This window comes from Ammospiza nelsoni, chromosome 3 (assembly GCF_027579445.1).
Source record: "Ammospiza nelsoni isolate bAmmNel1 chromosome 3, bAmmNel1.pri, whole genome shotgun sequence".
NCBI lineage: Eukaryota > Metazoa > Chordata > Aves > Passeriformes > Passerellidae > Ammospiza > Ammospiza nelsoni.
Window position 1 is genome coordinate 6,911,896 of NC_080635.1, and position 17,121 is coordinate 6,929,016.

Genomic DNA, 17,121 nt, shown 5'->3' on the forward strand with positions numbered 1-17,121 from the left:
TTTCAGAAGTGCTTGCAGGCATGTTAACATGCCTAAGTTGATTAAATTGATGAGCATTCTCTGGTAAAACTAGAAGCCATCACACTTAACTCACTATTAAAAAAGATAAATTAAAATAAAACTAGCAACTGCACCTGTTGGCTACCATGACTGAGCTCCTGAAGAACAGGACTGTATGTGCATGTATAAAATTGGCTTGGCAATATAATTGATTCCCAAAAAGCAGTAAAGTTTGTGGAATTCTTGGTATTGTCAGTGGCAAATGCAATGAGAACTACTGGAATGTTCAAATGCTTTCTGTAAACATGGCTGCATATTTTAGTTTGCCTGCAAGCTAGGCAAATCCTTGGCAGTGCAGAACTGATGATAGCATTGCTCCAGAAAATCAAGGCATGCCATGAAGCCTTCTGCAGGCCTGCAGCTTTTACTTTTATTATTAGTGGGAAAAAAGCATTTTCACCTTTTTTTTTTTTTCTAATATAATTTTACATAGGAAACTTTGCAGAGATGTCTTGTTTTCAAGGAAGAATCCTGCCTTCTCTGATTTTTTCAGCTTTACTAAGAAAAGATAACTTGTTACCCAGGATGCCTCTTTGTACCTGTGTGCCTTGTTCAGTGTAGCTCTGTGTTGGGCTTAGTTTCATTCTGTATATCAAGGACTAGGAAAACATTCCCCAGAAGAATCTGTGTTCCTGGTAAGGATGTTTCTGTAGTTCAAATGGGGTGCAAAACCCCCTCAGTTCTCTGTGAATGTAGTTATCAGGATACACACTGCTCTGCCTTTTCTCCTGGTTTTCTTCTGAATATGTTTGCGGGAATTTACATGGGCTGTGTGGAAATTCACTTCTAACAAATCCTTGCTACCAGTGGACAAAACCCCGTAGTGTTCAGAAAACATTCACCCTTGAAAAATGCTGAATTGCAAGTGTCTTCAAGTGGTTATCAGGGCCCTGAACTAGCAGCTCTTATGCATGTGCTCACCTCTCAGCAGAAGCCTTGGCGTGTTTACATGCAACAGTTTTCATTCCGTTTTGTTGCTTTTAATTAGGAAGTTGCTTAAAACTGAATTTTTATCCTCTCAGTTCTCTCTTAGGAATTCTACTGCTCCCATATCTTATTTTGGTAAGAGTTGAGAATTCTTTTTTAATGATGTCTTTGATTTATTTCTTTGGTTGTTGTTTTTTTTTTTTTCCTCTTTTGAATTGTTCTCCTAGATTGATTCAGTTGAGAATTTTACATTGTCTAATACTCCATCACGGGATGAAGATAGCAAGTCTCACCTCCATTCAAGATCAAGATCTCCTTCCACAGCCAGTGAGATTGAGCCAATTGAGGTACTTCAGTGTTGAAAGATATTTGTCCAGTTTTTTTTTTTTTTTCCTCTTTTTAGGAGTAACAGTTTCACTTGTATAAAAATGAGTACTGCAAGTCTTTTGTTTAAGGTGCAGCTCATTCTTCTGCAAGACTGTTTAAGATTTTGTCATGGCCTTCTGCACTAGTGGTGAACTGTGTTTTGGGGAATGTTGTATTTCCTTTCACATATGGGTAATTGAATAGGAATGGGAACTATGAATCAATTATTAGTTATGGTCTCTCTTCATAACATATCCTCAGTCATGAATTTAAGAAATGTTGGCAGAAAGATTGTTAGAATATAGTTTGTAAAAATGCACTTTAAAGCCCTGCTGGAAGTCTTGTTATTATGAAATGTTAGCCAGATTCTGCAACTATAACAATACATTGATGTAATAATTTATCCCCTTTCCCTGATTTAAAAAAATGTGTTTTCTAATATTTTGTATTAGAAAATATCTAATCAGATATTTCAGACAATGTGAAGTTGGTTTTAACATTTAGGAGATGAATCTTGCTGGGAAATAAGATTTGTTTTTCTAAGCCTGGCATGAATCAGTTTGGTTTCATGGCTTGGATGCTGGGGAATGGGGTGGGTGGGACAACCTGCTCTTCTTCCTTTATCCAGGCTCTCTTTGGTAGTGTGTTCTTGGTGTCTGATTGATCTTTGGGGGCTCTGTGCAGGTTACGGATCATCCTCCCCGTTCCATTCACACGCCCACCATGAGGACAGCCTACATTGGCTCGGGACTCTCTGCACCAAAGGTACCCTTTTGTCAGGAATTCCCACTTTCTGTGTAGCAAGGGCAACGTGGCACTCCTGGGCTACAGCTCCAGGAGAGCTGCTTATCACACTGATCTTCCCAGAGCTGCCTGGAAGGGCATTTAGGAGATGAATATGTGGGGTGTTTATGTGCAAGCTGGTTGCTCTCTGAAATTTAAAACCCTTGGTTCTTACATTATGGAGTGTGACAAGCTGCATGTGGAATTCCACAGGCATTTGATGGTATGAAAACCAGTAGTTTGGACACCAGAAAGAGGTAAATGAGGTAGAATGTGAAGAAAGCAAAGTGCCATCCTAGGAAGAGAGTGTTTTCTGACATGTGGCTGACCAACATGCCTCTCTACTCTTTACATACAGGAAAGTCTCAGATTAGCATGTCTGTGTGCTAATTAGATGTTTCTTCTTGAGAAAAGGCAAAGAGTATCCCTAAAAATAAAACCACAGATTTGCCTGTTTTAAAGCAGTGTAGAGTGAGCACTACAGGAAGAGATTTCCAATTTTCCTGTCTTTTGGCTTTTACCTTCATAAGTATTGATTTTCCATTAGTTGTTCAAATCATTTTGCTGTTGCTGAACATGCCAGTATATGCTAATTCCCAGGAGATTGTCTATTCAAACAAATGAAGAATAAATACAGGCTTTAAAGGAAAAAAAATCTTATGAAAATTTTGAAAATGACTCAATGGTTTAGGAATCTTCTGTATATTTAAAAATAACAGGGTTTTGTGCAACTAATAATGAAATAAGCAAGCCTTTCTAGTAGATCTGTTTCTCTGCTTTGATAAATTGCAAAGTGGCAGAAGATTCACTTGTGTAAAAGAAAGCTAGAAATTTTGAGCAGACAGTGCTCTGTTAGCAGCATCTTAGTAGATCAATTAAAAAAATACTTGAAGTGTCCTTGGAATCATGTGAAACAGACTGTACTGTCTACATAATTTAATTTTTGCAAACATTTTGCTCAGTAAGTAATGACTTGCTTTATAATTTATTATGTCCCCTAAAGAACCTTCTTATTTTTTGATTGCATCAGTGTTTAAAGCTGGGTGTTGTTTCCCTGCAAGTCTCAAAACAGAACATTCTGTAGACAGAATGCTGCCATTTTAACAGTAAAGCTGTCATTAAATATGGCTAAGTTTGAGCCCTTAGCTGTGATATCCCATGCTCAGAAAAACAGGAAAGTGAGTAAAATTTTAACATACCTACTCTCCAAAGTAATCTGCAAAATTGTCTTGTTTGAGATCACATACATCATTAGAGGTTTTTTGGGACAGTCTTTGCATTGACCCTATGTTCTGGCCTTTCTTTATTATTACCTCCCAGTTATTTGCTGGGAGTTTCTTTAAAGAAAAGCAAAGCAGCTTCCTGGATTTTATGTAAGGCCATCTGTGAGTCATCCTGCCACATTCTGTGGGCCCTTAGCCTTTATATAGCAGCATCAGCATGGCCATCCTTGAGGAGAGGGAGAGAATGAAACCACTTACTCATGTACTCTGTGTTCCCAAGGAAATATAAAAAAAGAGAAACCCTTTCAAAATCAACTTCATCTATCAACTTCAGCTCTTCCCTTTAGATTGGCTGTTCTGAATTGGCCCTGCTAAACACCATAAAAGGGGGCTCTGTCAGGGCTTTCTGAAATTCTGAAAAAGTCTGCTCTTTTTCTTTTAACTAAGGCAGTACTCCTGACAGGAGCACAGAACTTGCAGCTTAGAAAATACTGTTATGGGCTGACCTGGTGACAGTCAGGTGCTCTCCCAGCACATGATGATTCACCTTCAACTTCTAAAGTGTAACAGAATCACTTGGGCAGCTTTCCTATCTGCAATGGAAGCAAACTCATGTTCTGACACAGGGTCCAGTTTCCATGGCCTTGTTTACAGAAGATGCTTAAAGTTATCAACAGTGGGCACAGTGATGAGGAAATTTTTTTTGGCACAGATTTCATTTCAGCAAGCACAAGCAAGCTGCCTGCTGAAATGCACCTATGCTCTCTTGTCTGTGAAAGAAATAACTGTACTTGAGAGGTGTTACAGATGCTAACATCCTTGTCTGCTCATTTCACAGCCTAAAGCTCACCAGTTTGTAGTGAAATCCTTCAACACACCAACAAAATGCAATCAGTGCACATCCCTGATGGTTGGTCTGATACGACAGGGCTGTACTTGTGAAGGTAAGCACTTGGGAAAGCACAACAAGTGTGAACTGAAGTTCTTACAGATGCAAATGGCACAGGAAATGTAGTATGGTGATGCAGGAGTCTTCTGCTTATATTTTGAATAGCAGTATATTCTCATGCTTCAGTCTTTAAGAGTAGAAGCCAAACACTTTGGACATAGATAAGAGATTGCCCAGTTATCTGGGGACACTTTTATTCCAATTGGTGGTAGAAGAGCTTAGTTCTGTGTACTCAAAATAGCAATAAGGGGGCCACAGGTGGCCCCCTGAGTGGTCACACCAGCTTTATGTTGCAGGGCAAAATTTAATAGACATCCATTCTGACTTATTATGGTGCTTATTATTTAAAGGATGTTCCAGTGTTTTGTTTACTAGTAGAGTTGGGCCTAGAGAACATAATAGAGATTATATTAGGCTCTTTCTTATCTATGTGAAAGCAAGTGTATCCATAAACTATTTGAAAAAGAGAAATTTGGGATTTAGAGCAGATAAAAACATGAACTTTGCTGTGTGCATTCTTATATTTCTGTCTGTTGCAAAGTTCAGTGAGATTATTCAGATGCTGGCCAAAAAAGGAAAGGGGATTTCTTTGTAAATCTCGTCATCATTATCCCAACTTTTGCATTGCACAAGAAATAACCATCAAATCTTTTTATTTCTTCTCCTCACAAGTGTGTGGATTCTCTTGCCACGTGACCTGTGCAGACAAGGCTCCTGCAGTTTGTCCAATCCCTCCTGAGCAGACTAAGGGACCTTTGGGAATAGATCCACAGAAAGGCATAGGAACAGCTTACGAAGGACATGTCAGAGTAAGTAGGAGGCAGCTACATTTGGGGCACTTACATTAAATTCATTGTTTCCCGGAGCTGACATTACTTTGAATATTGGGGGGCTAGATTCAATTACATCTTAGGGTAGCAGTTTGGAAACTAAGATTTAAATTTTCACAAAGCAACTCTTAGCATTGTCAGCAGTGATCCTCTCTCCATCTCTGTTGGTCAATGTGCTTTGGGTTGGTCTTGAGCAGTTTCATCTCTGCAGATCAGATCATCTTCCAGGCTCTGTGGGTTTTTTGAGTCTTTCTGCTAGTACTGTCTGTGGTTACTGGTGTGGATATTTGCACAGAAATATTAAAATAGCTACTCAGCTTAGTTTTGGCCATAATTCTGTGGCCAACTAGAGACGAGTTCTTGTCTCCATGTTTCTTAATACAGCTCTGAATGAATTTGTGAAATGAGAAGAAAGAATCTGTGATGCTATTAATTTATTAACTAGTATATTGTCTGTCTGTGTTTGTTGGCCTTACTGCTCCTGGGCTCTTGCATATGTTACTTAACATCATCACTGAATTAAAACTTTCCAGCCCAGATGAGCAAACTGATTTTTGTGCTGTTTTATTTTTTGATTGCATCTAAACTAACAGAGAGTTGATCAGAATTTATCTTTCTAAAGGTCCCCAAGCCAGCTGGAGTAAAGAAAGGTTGGCAGAGAGCACTGGCAGTGATCTGTGATTTTAAACTCTTCCTGTATGATGTAGCAGAAGGAAAAGCATCTCAGCCCAGCGTGGTAGTGAGTCAGGTCATAGACATGAGGTAAGCTCTTTGCTGCTGGTGGGAGCTTGCTAGAGGCACCAGGAGGTTTTGTGCTGCTTTTCCTTTTTGTCAAATCAGTAAGCAAGCTCCAGAGCTTTTATGAAACCCTTTAATCCATGCTGAAAGGCACTAATTTTCTGGGATAAAAAAAATAAAAGAGCAGTTAGCAGTTACTTGGAGTTAGCCTGAACTACACTTGTTTGTTCCTCTATGGATGTCTAAACTTCCATTACAACATCATGTGCAAAGAGCATCTGTTCAGCTGTGGAGAAGATCTGGAATGAATAAAGAATTAAAAATAACATCATTTTGGAGTTGAATAGAGTTTTCAAAGACATAAAACTTTGTTGTAGGGTAAATGTATTACAATTTCTGCTTGAAAAGGGCTGAGTAGTTTGTTCCCACTATCTTCAGTACTGCTGAAATACTACTAGCCTCACTGAAGGCTGAGAATATCTAACATAGCAACTAACTAAAGCTCATCTCTGATCTAAGTTAGTTCATCCAGGAAGCCCCAAACTGCTGAAAGTTATAGCTTCTAGGTGAGTTTGGATTTTTATGAGAGTTGGAGAAGTTATTCTTTGTTCCACTTATTTTTTAAGTTGGACTTTTTCTTTAAAGGTTTTAATTTATACAGATTAAAAACAGTTACAGAATATCTGAATAGATTTATTTCCATCAGCATTTACCAGGAATTAATTATGCAACATTTCATTTGTGAGTTTTATCTTCAGATACAGATGAAAGGATAATTTTAAAAATCAGATCTCAGTGCTGACTTGTTTCCTTCACTAAGCAAGAGTATTGAAAAAGTAAAATCCAAACATACAGATTTTGCTCATTAACTCTTTTATGATCTCCATAAGGGATGAAGAATTCTCAGTGAGTTCTGTCTTGGCCTCAGATGTCATCCATGCAAATCGGAAAGATATCCCCTGTATCTTTAGGGTGAGTATGACACCCTGGGTTTCACAGGGCGATGTGTGCTGTGACAGCTCACCAGTATTTTATTTCCTTGGCCAGTTCTGCCCCTGTGGAATCCATGGCAGCAGCAGCAATGCATAGGGATCTGTACATATGTAATTTCTGTGGTAAAAATAGCACTGGTACATCTAGACAAGCATTCATCTCCGTGTGGGTCGTATTTTTTCGTCTTCACAATAAGACATATTTTCCTCCATTTCTTCTTAGTCATTTGAAATTCTTCTGTTCATCATGACCTTGTACATTTTCATTTCCTCAAGTTGGCCTCTGCTTCTCAATTTAACTTACTGGGTTATTGCTGAAGTCTTTATTTTTTATACTTTTTTTTTACGTATGCTTTGGATATCTGAAAACTCCCATTCATCAGATAGTCAGTACAGAAATTGAGTGCAAAATGCTCATCAAAATTTATGTCTAGTCTCTAGTATAAGGATTTTTGTCATTACTGGCTTATTCTAATATTCTTATTTTTGTTAGATATTCTGTTAAAGTTTTGACCTCAGTGAAATTTCCTTGATGTCTTATAAGTTCCACCATCATTTCTTTACTGTGCCTTTGTATTTCAGTCATTGTTTCTCCAGTTTTTAGACTGTTCATCACTCAGTGTGCTGAGAGGAGATAAAACCTACAAAAGGGGCTTTCCATTTTATCATTAATAGCTGTATCAAATGCATGAAAAGGATCACAGAGCATTCTTTCAATGAAAGCCATTCCTATTGCATTAAAAATTAAGGAAATCTATAGCTCTTGAAAATACAGAAAATGTTATAAAAATGCTTTTTGTTAATTATAAAATTGCTGTGAGAAACAATTGACTGCCCTATTTAGAGCAGACATGCATGAATTATAAAATAAATACAAATGCATTTAAAATAAAGCCAACTTTTTCTCTGATTTTTAAAATATTCATGTCTGCTTTTCTGCTGTGGGTTCTTGATTAAGATAAGAGTGTTTTCTATTAACTGAAGAGAAATTTTTACTTCCTTAATTCAGATAACTAATTAAAAGGGCATTTACAGGCATCTGATTCCCTTGTAAAAACGATCACGAGGAAATTATTTATCACTTATGACTTAAAACTATGTTTTGATTTTTTTTTTTTTTGCAGGTTACAGCCTCCCAGCTCTCTGCATCCAGTAACAAGTGTTCAATCCTGATTCTAGCAGATGGTGAGAATGAAAAAAGCAAGTGGGTGGGCGTGCTGAACGAGTTGCATAGGATCTTGAAGAAGAACAAGCTCAAAGACCGCTCAGTCTATGTCCCCAAAGAAGCTTATGACAGCACCTTGCCCCTCATCAAAACAACACAGTCAGCAGCAATCATAGGTATGAAGTTATTTAGAAGAAAGCTCTAAGAAAAATGGGAATGCTAAAAGCATGATTTTTTAGGAAAAAATGTGTTAGATGGTTATCTACTGAATAGAGAGTAATAGGTGGTGGTTTTATCCCATGTGGGCCTAAGAGAAAAGTGCAAGTTAGTACCCAGCACTTTTGTCAGATCTTTTAAGAGTATTCCCTCTATTCACCCATATTCATAATTATCCACCAATATTCATAATTATGAATAATTTTGACTGAGAATTGGACATTCCTCTTTTGTTACTCTGTAAACATAATTCCCTAACTGGGCAAAATTAGCACTATAGAGTAGGTGTCAATCACTCACTTCAAAATCTGCTGGTTGGACCAGAGAGAAGATGTAAGATCAGAGGTTGAATTTAGTAATTTCAAATAGTACTGCATAAAATATGTTAAACTCTGATTATGTAAATTATTTCAATATAATAATATAGTTACTTCAAAGCTGGTGCTAGACTGAAGTTCTCTGAACAATTATGTTTCTAGCTGTTACTTGAACTAACAGAAGAAATGGGAAAATAGTTTTTTGAGAAATTTGAAGGATTAGGAGGTTGCCAATTTTTTTAAATACATGAATACATTAGGTTTGGTTTTATATACAATTATTTCAATATATTATAAAAACTGTCTCTGTTAATGAAAATTATAACTATTGTTTATGTGATTCATAAAGTACTTCCAAAGAAAAATAACCTTTTTTTTTTCCCTTAATGTCATAGACCATGAAAGAATAGCTCTGGGGAATGAAGAAGGGTTGTTTGTTGTGCATGTCACCAAAGATGGTAAGAAACTAGGAACTGGTAATAATTTCCCTAATACTAAATCGTCTTTTTCTTTCTTGTTTCATTTTTCATTATTTACTACATTATCAGCTGGACAGCTCCATGAGAGACCAAAAGGTGTTCTGTGTGCTCTCTGATTTGGTTATCCTTTCCAATATCAAGGTTTTGGAATGCAGTTGAAGGTTTTTCCCCTATTTTCCCCCAACTGTCTCAATACTGATTTCAGACCAGGTTGCTCAGGGCTTTATCCAGTTGTGTGTTGAAAATCCCCAAGGACACAGGTTCCATGATCTCTCTGGACTGCCTGTTGCAAATTACTGTCACAATGCATCACTTCCTTTTTATACTCAGGAGAAACCTCTCTTATTTGAATTTCCTGCTGTGTACCTCAGCAAGAGTCATGGCTTAATCCTTTGTATAACCTCCTCCTTGGTACTGGAAGTGAAAACTTCTGTGCAGTACTGCAACATGTGCTAACAGATTGCCCAAGTTAATTGAACGAATGACATGTTTAATTGTATGCTTCAGCTCTGAGGCTTTTTCTTGATTCAGTAGTTTTTTGCTATAAACTGTTTTTGAAATGAACGCTGAAATAATGCACTTGTTGTTAGTGCATCAGATCTGCTCCTCCCATTTCTGATGAGGAAGAACCAAAGGCTCATCCAGAATTTGCACATCTGGTGTTATTAAAACACTAGTTTTGATTCTGTACTTTTTAATACTGCAGGAAAGCAATAAAGGGGATTTCTTGTGCTTCATCACTCTTGTGCTGAGGATGACACAGGAGCAGTCAGGAGGCAGGATTGTAGAAAGAGAAAAGAAGGCTTTATTCAAGAGAACCACGTGGTTTTATAGAGTGATAACCATAGATTCTGTTTGATTGGCTAACTAACAAAAACACCTTCCTCATATGCTGTTCTTGAGAAGAACAGAAAGATGAAGTAGAAACACACCACCTGCAGATTGCTTATACTTAACAAGTTACCACATCCTTACTACTCCCTAAAAATTCTCACAAGCTGCTGTGAGAAACACTTCCCGTTTCTCTCTCCCTGTCCCATGGCGTCCACACTTGGGTTTCTTTCCTAGTTCATCTTTACAAATACATGTTATAATCAATTCACACTTCACCATTACTTACTTGATTTTGTGGGGGGCTGTGGTGGTGTTCACAAGGGTCCCAGGACGAGTGAAGAGATGAGAATCTTGGCTCCATGTTTCAGAAGGCTGATTTATTGTTTTATGATATATATGTTATATTAAAAGAAAATTATATATTAAGACTATAGTAAAAGAAAAGAAGAAAGGAGACATCAGAAGGCTAGAAAAGAAAGAAGAGGAATGATAATAAAATCTTGTGACTGACCAGAGAGTCCAAGACAGCTGGACTTTGATTGGCCATTCATTAAAAACAACCACATGAGACCAATCTGAGATGCACCTGTTGCATTCCACAGCAGCAGATAATCATTGTTTACATTTTGTTTCTGAGGCCTCTCAGCTTTGCAGGAGAAAAGATACTAACAAAAGGATTTCTCATAAAACATGTGTGTGACAGGGGGCTTGTTCTGATTTTTCTTTCAGAGATTATCCGTGTTGGTGACAATAAGAAGGTCCATCAGATCGAGCTCATCCCGAGCGAGCAGCTCATCGCCGTAATCTCAGGACGGAACCGCCACGTGCGGCTCTTCCCCATGGCCGCCCTGGATGGAAGGGAGACTGACTTCTATAAGCTGGCAGAGACCAAGGGCTGCCAGGCCATCGTGTCTGGGCACGTGCGCCACGGGGCCCTCACCTGCCTGTGCGTGGCCATGAAGAGGCAGGTGCTCTGTTACGAACTCAATCAGAGCAAGACGCGCCACAAAAAGATCAAGGAGATCCAGGTGCAGGGGAACGTCCAGTGGATGTCCATCTTCAGCGACCGTCTCTGTGTAGGCTACCAGTCAGGTTTCCTCAAGTACCCCCTCCATGGGGAGGGCGGCCCGTACAGCCTGCTCCACCCGGACGACCACACGCTCTCATTTATCTCACAGCAGCCAACTGATGCCATCTGTGCAGTCGAGATCTCAACTAAAGAATACCTGCTGTGTTTTAGCAGCGTCGGGGTTTACGTCGACTGCCAGGGCCGAAGATCCAGGCAGCAGGAGTTGATGTGGCCCGCAACTCCATCTTCTTGCTGTGAGTTGTGCTCTCTGTGTGTCTGAAGTGATCTCTGCTTGTGTTGATAGCCATGGGAGGTGGAGTTCTGGGCTAATTACCTGACAGGTTAATGGATGCTCTCAGCCACTATCACCATTTTCAATCTAGCTGGAGGTATCAGACCCCAGGAATTCCTCTGGCTGCCCTGAAGGACTCGAGACCCTGACAGGGGGCTCAGAGACCTTGGCACAGAGTCAAAAACACCTGTGCCTTTGATTTTAACCCTTGGAAAAAACAATTACCAACCTTTATATGAGGATTCACAAGCCACAGAAGTTTAGGTAGAACGATAGTTAGTTTGTTACAAGATAGAAAAGTAGAATTTTGCGTTTTTAGAATGGGGGTTCAGAAGCCAAGATAGAGGGATCTGGGCATGCCTTGTCCTTCTTCTTTCTTCTTCTTAGCCTCCATCTTCTGGGTGATGTTGGCACTTTTGGATTGCTTTAGAGTAGGGAGCACACTGTCTAACATAGGTGATGGGTATTGGGAAATTATTGTAAATCATGTACATGTATATTTTAGTATAAAAGATAGCACTACCTCTGAGATGGTCAGTGTGCCTCAACCCAACCTGCCAGACAGACCTCGGGGGTCAGAGAAAGAATATTAATAATAATATTCTTCAGCAAATAAACAACCTTGAAAACCAGAACAGAAGAATCCTGACTCCTCCTTCAGCTGCTGGGCTGGGAAAAGAGACTGACACATTTCGGGGTCATCATGACCACAGAGACTCCAAGAAGAGGGTTTAATCCTCATTCATGCTAGTTTCAACAACTCTGGCACTGACATCTACTTGCTGGAGCACAAAGAGGAATCATGAGTCAGGATTTCTAACTCTAAAACAGCCAAAATTTCAGGTTCAACAGAGGCTAGTGGGAATTTTATGTATTTGCTATCACCAGTGCTGGACTGTTGTTATTTAAAGTCTTGGAATGTGATTGTACTTTAGGTTCCAGCTTTCTTCATGCTGAGAGTCATTAGGATCTGGTAGTTTGACTTGCTTTAATGGTATTTGTTCCTACTTACTAGTCTGTTTTGTCCTTTATTTATTTGTTCGTTCTTTATTCCTCAGCAGGTTTTGTCTACAACCTTCTTTTTCATCTCCTCTCTCCTTTTTCAAAAAGTCACTAAGTTGCTCTCCTGTTTCACTCACCCCTTCTAAAATACAATGCATAGGAGGCAATATAAAAATATATATTTCATAACCTTAAGGAAAAATACTGTAATTTTTCAAGATTTTCATCTTTTCCAAGATTTTCCACCAAGGTCTGTTAAACATTTATTGCACCTTATTTCAAGGCTGGGTCTTTATCTCTGTGACAGTTTTAAGGGAAAAAAACCAAACCTGAATGTTTAAAGTCTTTCTGAATGCAGATAAAGGTTAGCCAAATCTGCACTCAAAGTAGTGAAAAAGCCCAATTCTGTGTTGATTTTTAGAACAGTCTGCCTTCTCACCTCACTGTGGTAGCAGTCTAGTCACACTGTAAAGAGGAGAAGTAATTCACCTTGCTTGAGTGAAGGCCCTTCTGAGTATGGAGGAAGCAACATTTGCAGGGTGTTTGCCAATTTCAAGCAATTTTACTCAATTGATTATTACAGTGGACTCAGACAAGGAATTAATCAAAACAGAAGGTTATGTGATAGATTGAAAAATGTGTATTTTTCACACATAGTTCATCTACACTTGCCATTGTTATTTGTGACAGTTTTTTGCTTGTCCTAAATGAAGTGATGATGATTTCCAACTCAGAATGAAGGTGTATTTTATAGCAAAAGCTGTTACATTTAAACACAACTTGGATGCTCTTGTTAGTCTTGGCAGACTGTGGCAGTCTTGTTGCCGACATGGAAATACTGAGTTCTCCTTTAGAAGTGGTCCCAGTGAAACAGATTTCATCCTGGGGAAATGTGCCAGATAAGTAGCAGAAGATTTCTCTTTACAATCCAGAAAATGAGAAGAGAGAATTAGAATTAAAGAAACATGACTTTTATGACTGTGTCATGGTGCTTAGTTCCAAGTGATGCTCATTTACTGTATAGTCCAAAGACTCAGAGGTCAGTTCATTCAACTGGCAGTTATTAAATAGAGCAGAGTATTTTCCTACCACATCATTAACAATATGTGAGCTCTTGTTAAAAATGGAGCTTTTAGGAGGAAAAAGCCTTTGAAATACATCAGGATTTGGCAGAGTAAACCATAATGTTTTACAGTTCAGAAAGTAGGTTTTCAGCAAAGTTAAAAGTCATGGAGGTTGTAAGTTTTTGGGTGATGCTGGTTTGCCTTCAGAATAAATTTCTTGGTCACTTTTGAGTTAAAGCACATTTTTCAAAGCTTGTTGTTGGATTGTGGAGCACTGGTTTTATTTTTTTAAATAAATATGGTTAAACTGTTAAGAAATTGTCTATTTTGGGCCATGTCCAAAAGCAGATGACACAATGCCTCATGATTCCCTCCCAGGTTACAATGCACCATACCTCTCTGTGTACAGTGAAAATGCAATTGATGTCTTCGACGTGAACTCCATGGAGTGGATTCAAACTATTCCTCTCAAAAAGGTAACTTCCCATTTCAGTGTGGGCCAAGGAGTATGTCCAGAACCAATACTGCTCATTACAACTGCTTGTGGGAACATAATTGAATTAAAAGAAGAGCTACTGCAAATAAACTCATGTATTTTTTTTTTGGAAATAGAAGATAGAAAATGTATTTTTCGTGTGGTTGCACTGTTTTAGATGAATGGTCAATCTGGAGCATATGGCTATGTTTCAGATTTACTGATACTGTTGTAATAATGAGAGGAATTAATTGGCATTAATTACATATGGCTTCATTGGGCCTGATTGTGATTATTACCAGAGGATGGTGGATGTTAAGATAATTACACAGGCCTTCAAAAATCTGTCTCCTGCTGCTCCTGAACATATGGTAGACAGACAGGGTGAGAACATTTTGTTTCAAGCAGTAGAAACACCAACAACAGGATGATGTCAGTTTGGATCTCTTATCAAAAGGAAGATGTTGCTGAAAACTTGACACTTCCTTGGTATTTAGAAGGTGTTTGCTCAGCTGTATTTTGGAAAGAAAAGTCATTTTTTTTCCTTGTGGTTTAGACTGACTTCAGCTTTGTGTCAGAGTCAACACAATTCCTTTACTGGCATTCCAATGAGACAGAGCTACAGGACATTGCCCCTGTGGTCTTGTGTTGGTCATTCAGTCTCTGAATATCAATTTCCCATGTGCCAGATGCAAACCACGATATTCTGGCAGTGCTGTGAGGATACATCATGCAAAGATCAAAGTGCTCAGCTATTAACATCTTGAAGATAGACCAATCTGGACTTTTATGGGGAAGTTCTTTCTGGTGTCTAAACTTTGAGTTATTAAGCAGTTGGAGCATTTTTTTTCCCTGCACAGTTAGAATGTGATTTAATACTTTGATTAATATTTGGCTCAAGACTTCCCTTTTAATGGAAGCTACTTTCAGTAAAAAAAACTACTACACTTAGGAGTCTCAAAAATAGCCATTTATTATGAAGAGTCTGTTTCTAACACAATTTACGGAGTGTGGAATGCCTCTTTCACTTTTATGCTGGAAATCACAAATACCAGTAGGTTTTAGCAGTCTGTGTGTGCTCTTATCAAGCTGCAGAGCATTATTGTGACATGGTGCTAACACAAAGTAAAAGCTCAGCCTATTGCTTTGTACATCTAATGAAAAAATTGAGTTGATATATGAACTAGACTTGTAACACAACTATTCATTTAAATGCTGGGAGGAATGATGTTAAGCCTGTGTCTTGAAGTGGAATTTTAAGCAACCCTCTCTGTACTCATTCTCAAAAAAAAAAAAGAGTTTAAAATTCTTTTGAGCTCTTCTTTGTGGCTTTAATGACTTGGAATTGTTACTCTTGAGAGTGTTACAAGGACTGTTTTTCCTTGTTTCAGGTACGACCCTTGAATACAGAAGGATCACTAAACCTTTTAGGCCTGGAGACAGTCAGATTAATATATTTCAAAAACAAAATGGCTGGTAAGTAAAGAGAAGCCAATTTTCATCATCCACATTTTTGTTTAGAAAGAACATTTGTCTGCATCTGTGCATTACGTAAAGGAATCTCTTAAATGTCTGTGGGCTTGTTAACTTGGGAAAAAGCTAAAGCTTATGGATTCCACAGTGATTGCAATGCTCTCTCTTCTCTGAACTTCTTTTGCCTTTTGAATATTCAATAAAGACTTGAATGAAGACTGGAACTAGAAACTAGAATGACTGGATGCTCCCTCCAAATGTGGGATCACCTGCCAGAACACTGCCTAAAAAAGCCTGCACAATTTAAAACTTCAGTAGTCATTTTGGCAGCACCAGATTAAAATCAATACTATATTTAACCTTTAATACTATATTTAACATATGTTTCCCAAGCATTTTAAAGTAATACAATGTATTTGTAACTTATTATTAGGGCCAGCTATGACTGTGTGCCACAACTTTAGCTTCAAAAATCTATTTCTATTACAAGTCTTTCTGACTTTTTTTTTTTACTTTTTAGAGCCCTTTCATAAGCATGCTCCTGAGGAATTTCCTAAAACTTTTGCTCAACCTCTTAGGTGGAGAGGGGACATGCTCTGTTTCAACAACCAAAAGCTATAAATTTTTGTTAACAACTTTCTGAAAACAGTGGAAAGAAACACTCTAGGAAAATGTACTGCTGCTGGCACTGTCTCAGTGCTTATTTCAATTGCCAGCAAATTAGTACAAAAGGAATGGCAGTGGTGGAGAGGAGAAATATGCTGGAAGTATGTCTAGAGAATTTTCAAGTCTAATAAAGACTGTACATTAGAGCTGATCTTAAGGAAAGAAGAGATTTGTGTTCCATACAAAACTGTTTTGTCAGTGAGCTTATTAAGTGTCACTTTAGTCTCCATAAATAGAAAACAAGACAGAACAGTTGCAATGTTCATTCAAAGTCACACAGCTGTTGTGTGATAATCGCGGTTTTCCTTTTCATGTCTTTAATATAAAGATCCCTTGGCCAGATGTGCACACATGGAAAAAATCTTCCCTTTTCCCACAGTTGCATCAAAATACGTCAATGTCCAAACATTTCAAAAGCAGTGTTCTCTTTGGAGCAGGGAATGAATGAAAGAGAATCTTGCATTCAGTTTCCAGACAGTGGGCAGAACAAAACGGTTCTAGTGATTTTCAGTGGGAATTTTGAGACAAGACTCAAGATTCTCTTCCTGCCCACCAAAATGTTTATTTCAAAGAACACATCAGTGGTATTTTGAGAACACAGGTGGTGGCAGCTTGTGTGTGAAGAATGGTTAAGTCTGTTGGTACGTAACAGAGTAGTGGATAGTGGCCAAGGAAACCCATAAACCAGAGAAGGTTTGGTGGGAAAGGAGTGGTTTCCAGCACAAGCAGAGCAGAAGTAGAGTGTTGAAACTCAAATTCCATTAGTAGCTGAGGAACTGCATCCCCATTTTTGTGCTGGTTTCAGAGGGGGACGAGCTGGTGGTGCCTGAGACGTCAGACAACAGCCGGAAGCAGATGGTGCGGAACATCAACAACAAGCGGCGCTACTCCTTCCGCGTGCCCGAGGAGGAGAGGATGCAGCAGAGGAGGTCTGTATTCCACCTGTGCTTGTCCTCTGTCCCTGCCTGTAGGCCCTGATGGACACTGACTGGTGCCAGGGTCGTGCTGCATTCATTCTGTGGCTTTCTGGAGTGGTCATTCAGGTGTTCCTGTCTCTTCTCTGCCCTGTTAATCCTCACTGTAACTTGTGTCAATACCAGCTTGGATATGGATTTGCACTGGATGCACAATTAGTTCAGATGAATTGTGTGAAGCAGCTGTAATTTGGAATGCATGCCTCCAGTTACTGTATGCAGGTGCA

General features: G+C 38.7%; 1 protein-coding gene across 4 annotated transcripts in view; it reads left to right on the forward strand.

The window, feature by feature from the left end:
• CDC42BPA (CDC42 binding protein kinase alpha) overlaps positions 1-17,121 on the forward strand; it is a 181,351-nt gene that overhangs the window by 144,369 nt on the left and 19,861 nt on the right. For all 4 annotated transcript variants that reach the window (XM_059467385.1, XM_059467384.1, XM_059467382.1 and 1 more), the window contains 12 exons: positions 1,215-1,334; positions 2,038-2,118; positions 4,198-4,303; positions 4,981-5,117; positions 5,761-5,900; positions 6,767-6,848; positions 7,993-8,209; positions 8,962-9,024; positions 10,609-11,202; positions 13,685-13,782; positions 15,173-15,257; positions 16,726-16,849. In XM_059467385.1, coding sequence (XP_059323368.1) covers positions 1,215-1,334; positions 2,038-2,118; positions 4,198-4,303; positions 4,981-5,117; positions 5,761-5,900; positions 6,767-6,848; positions 7,993-8,209; positions 8,962-9,024; positions 10,609-11,202; positions 13,685-13,782; positions 15,173-15,257; positions 16,726-16,849 — 1,847 coding nt within the window. The remainder of the gene's footprint in view (positions 1-1,214; positions 1,335-2,037; positions 2,119-4,197; positions 4,304-4,980; positions 5,118-5,760; positions 5,901-6,766; positions 6,849-7,992; positions 8,210-8,961; positions 9,025-10,608; positions 11,203-13,684; positions 13,783-15,172; positions 15,258-16,725; positions 16,850-17,121) is intronic.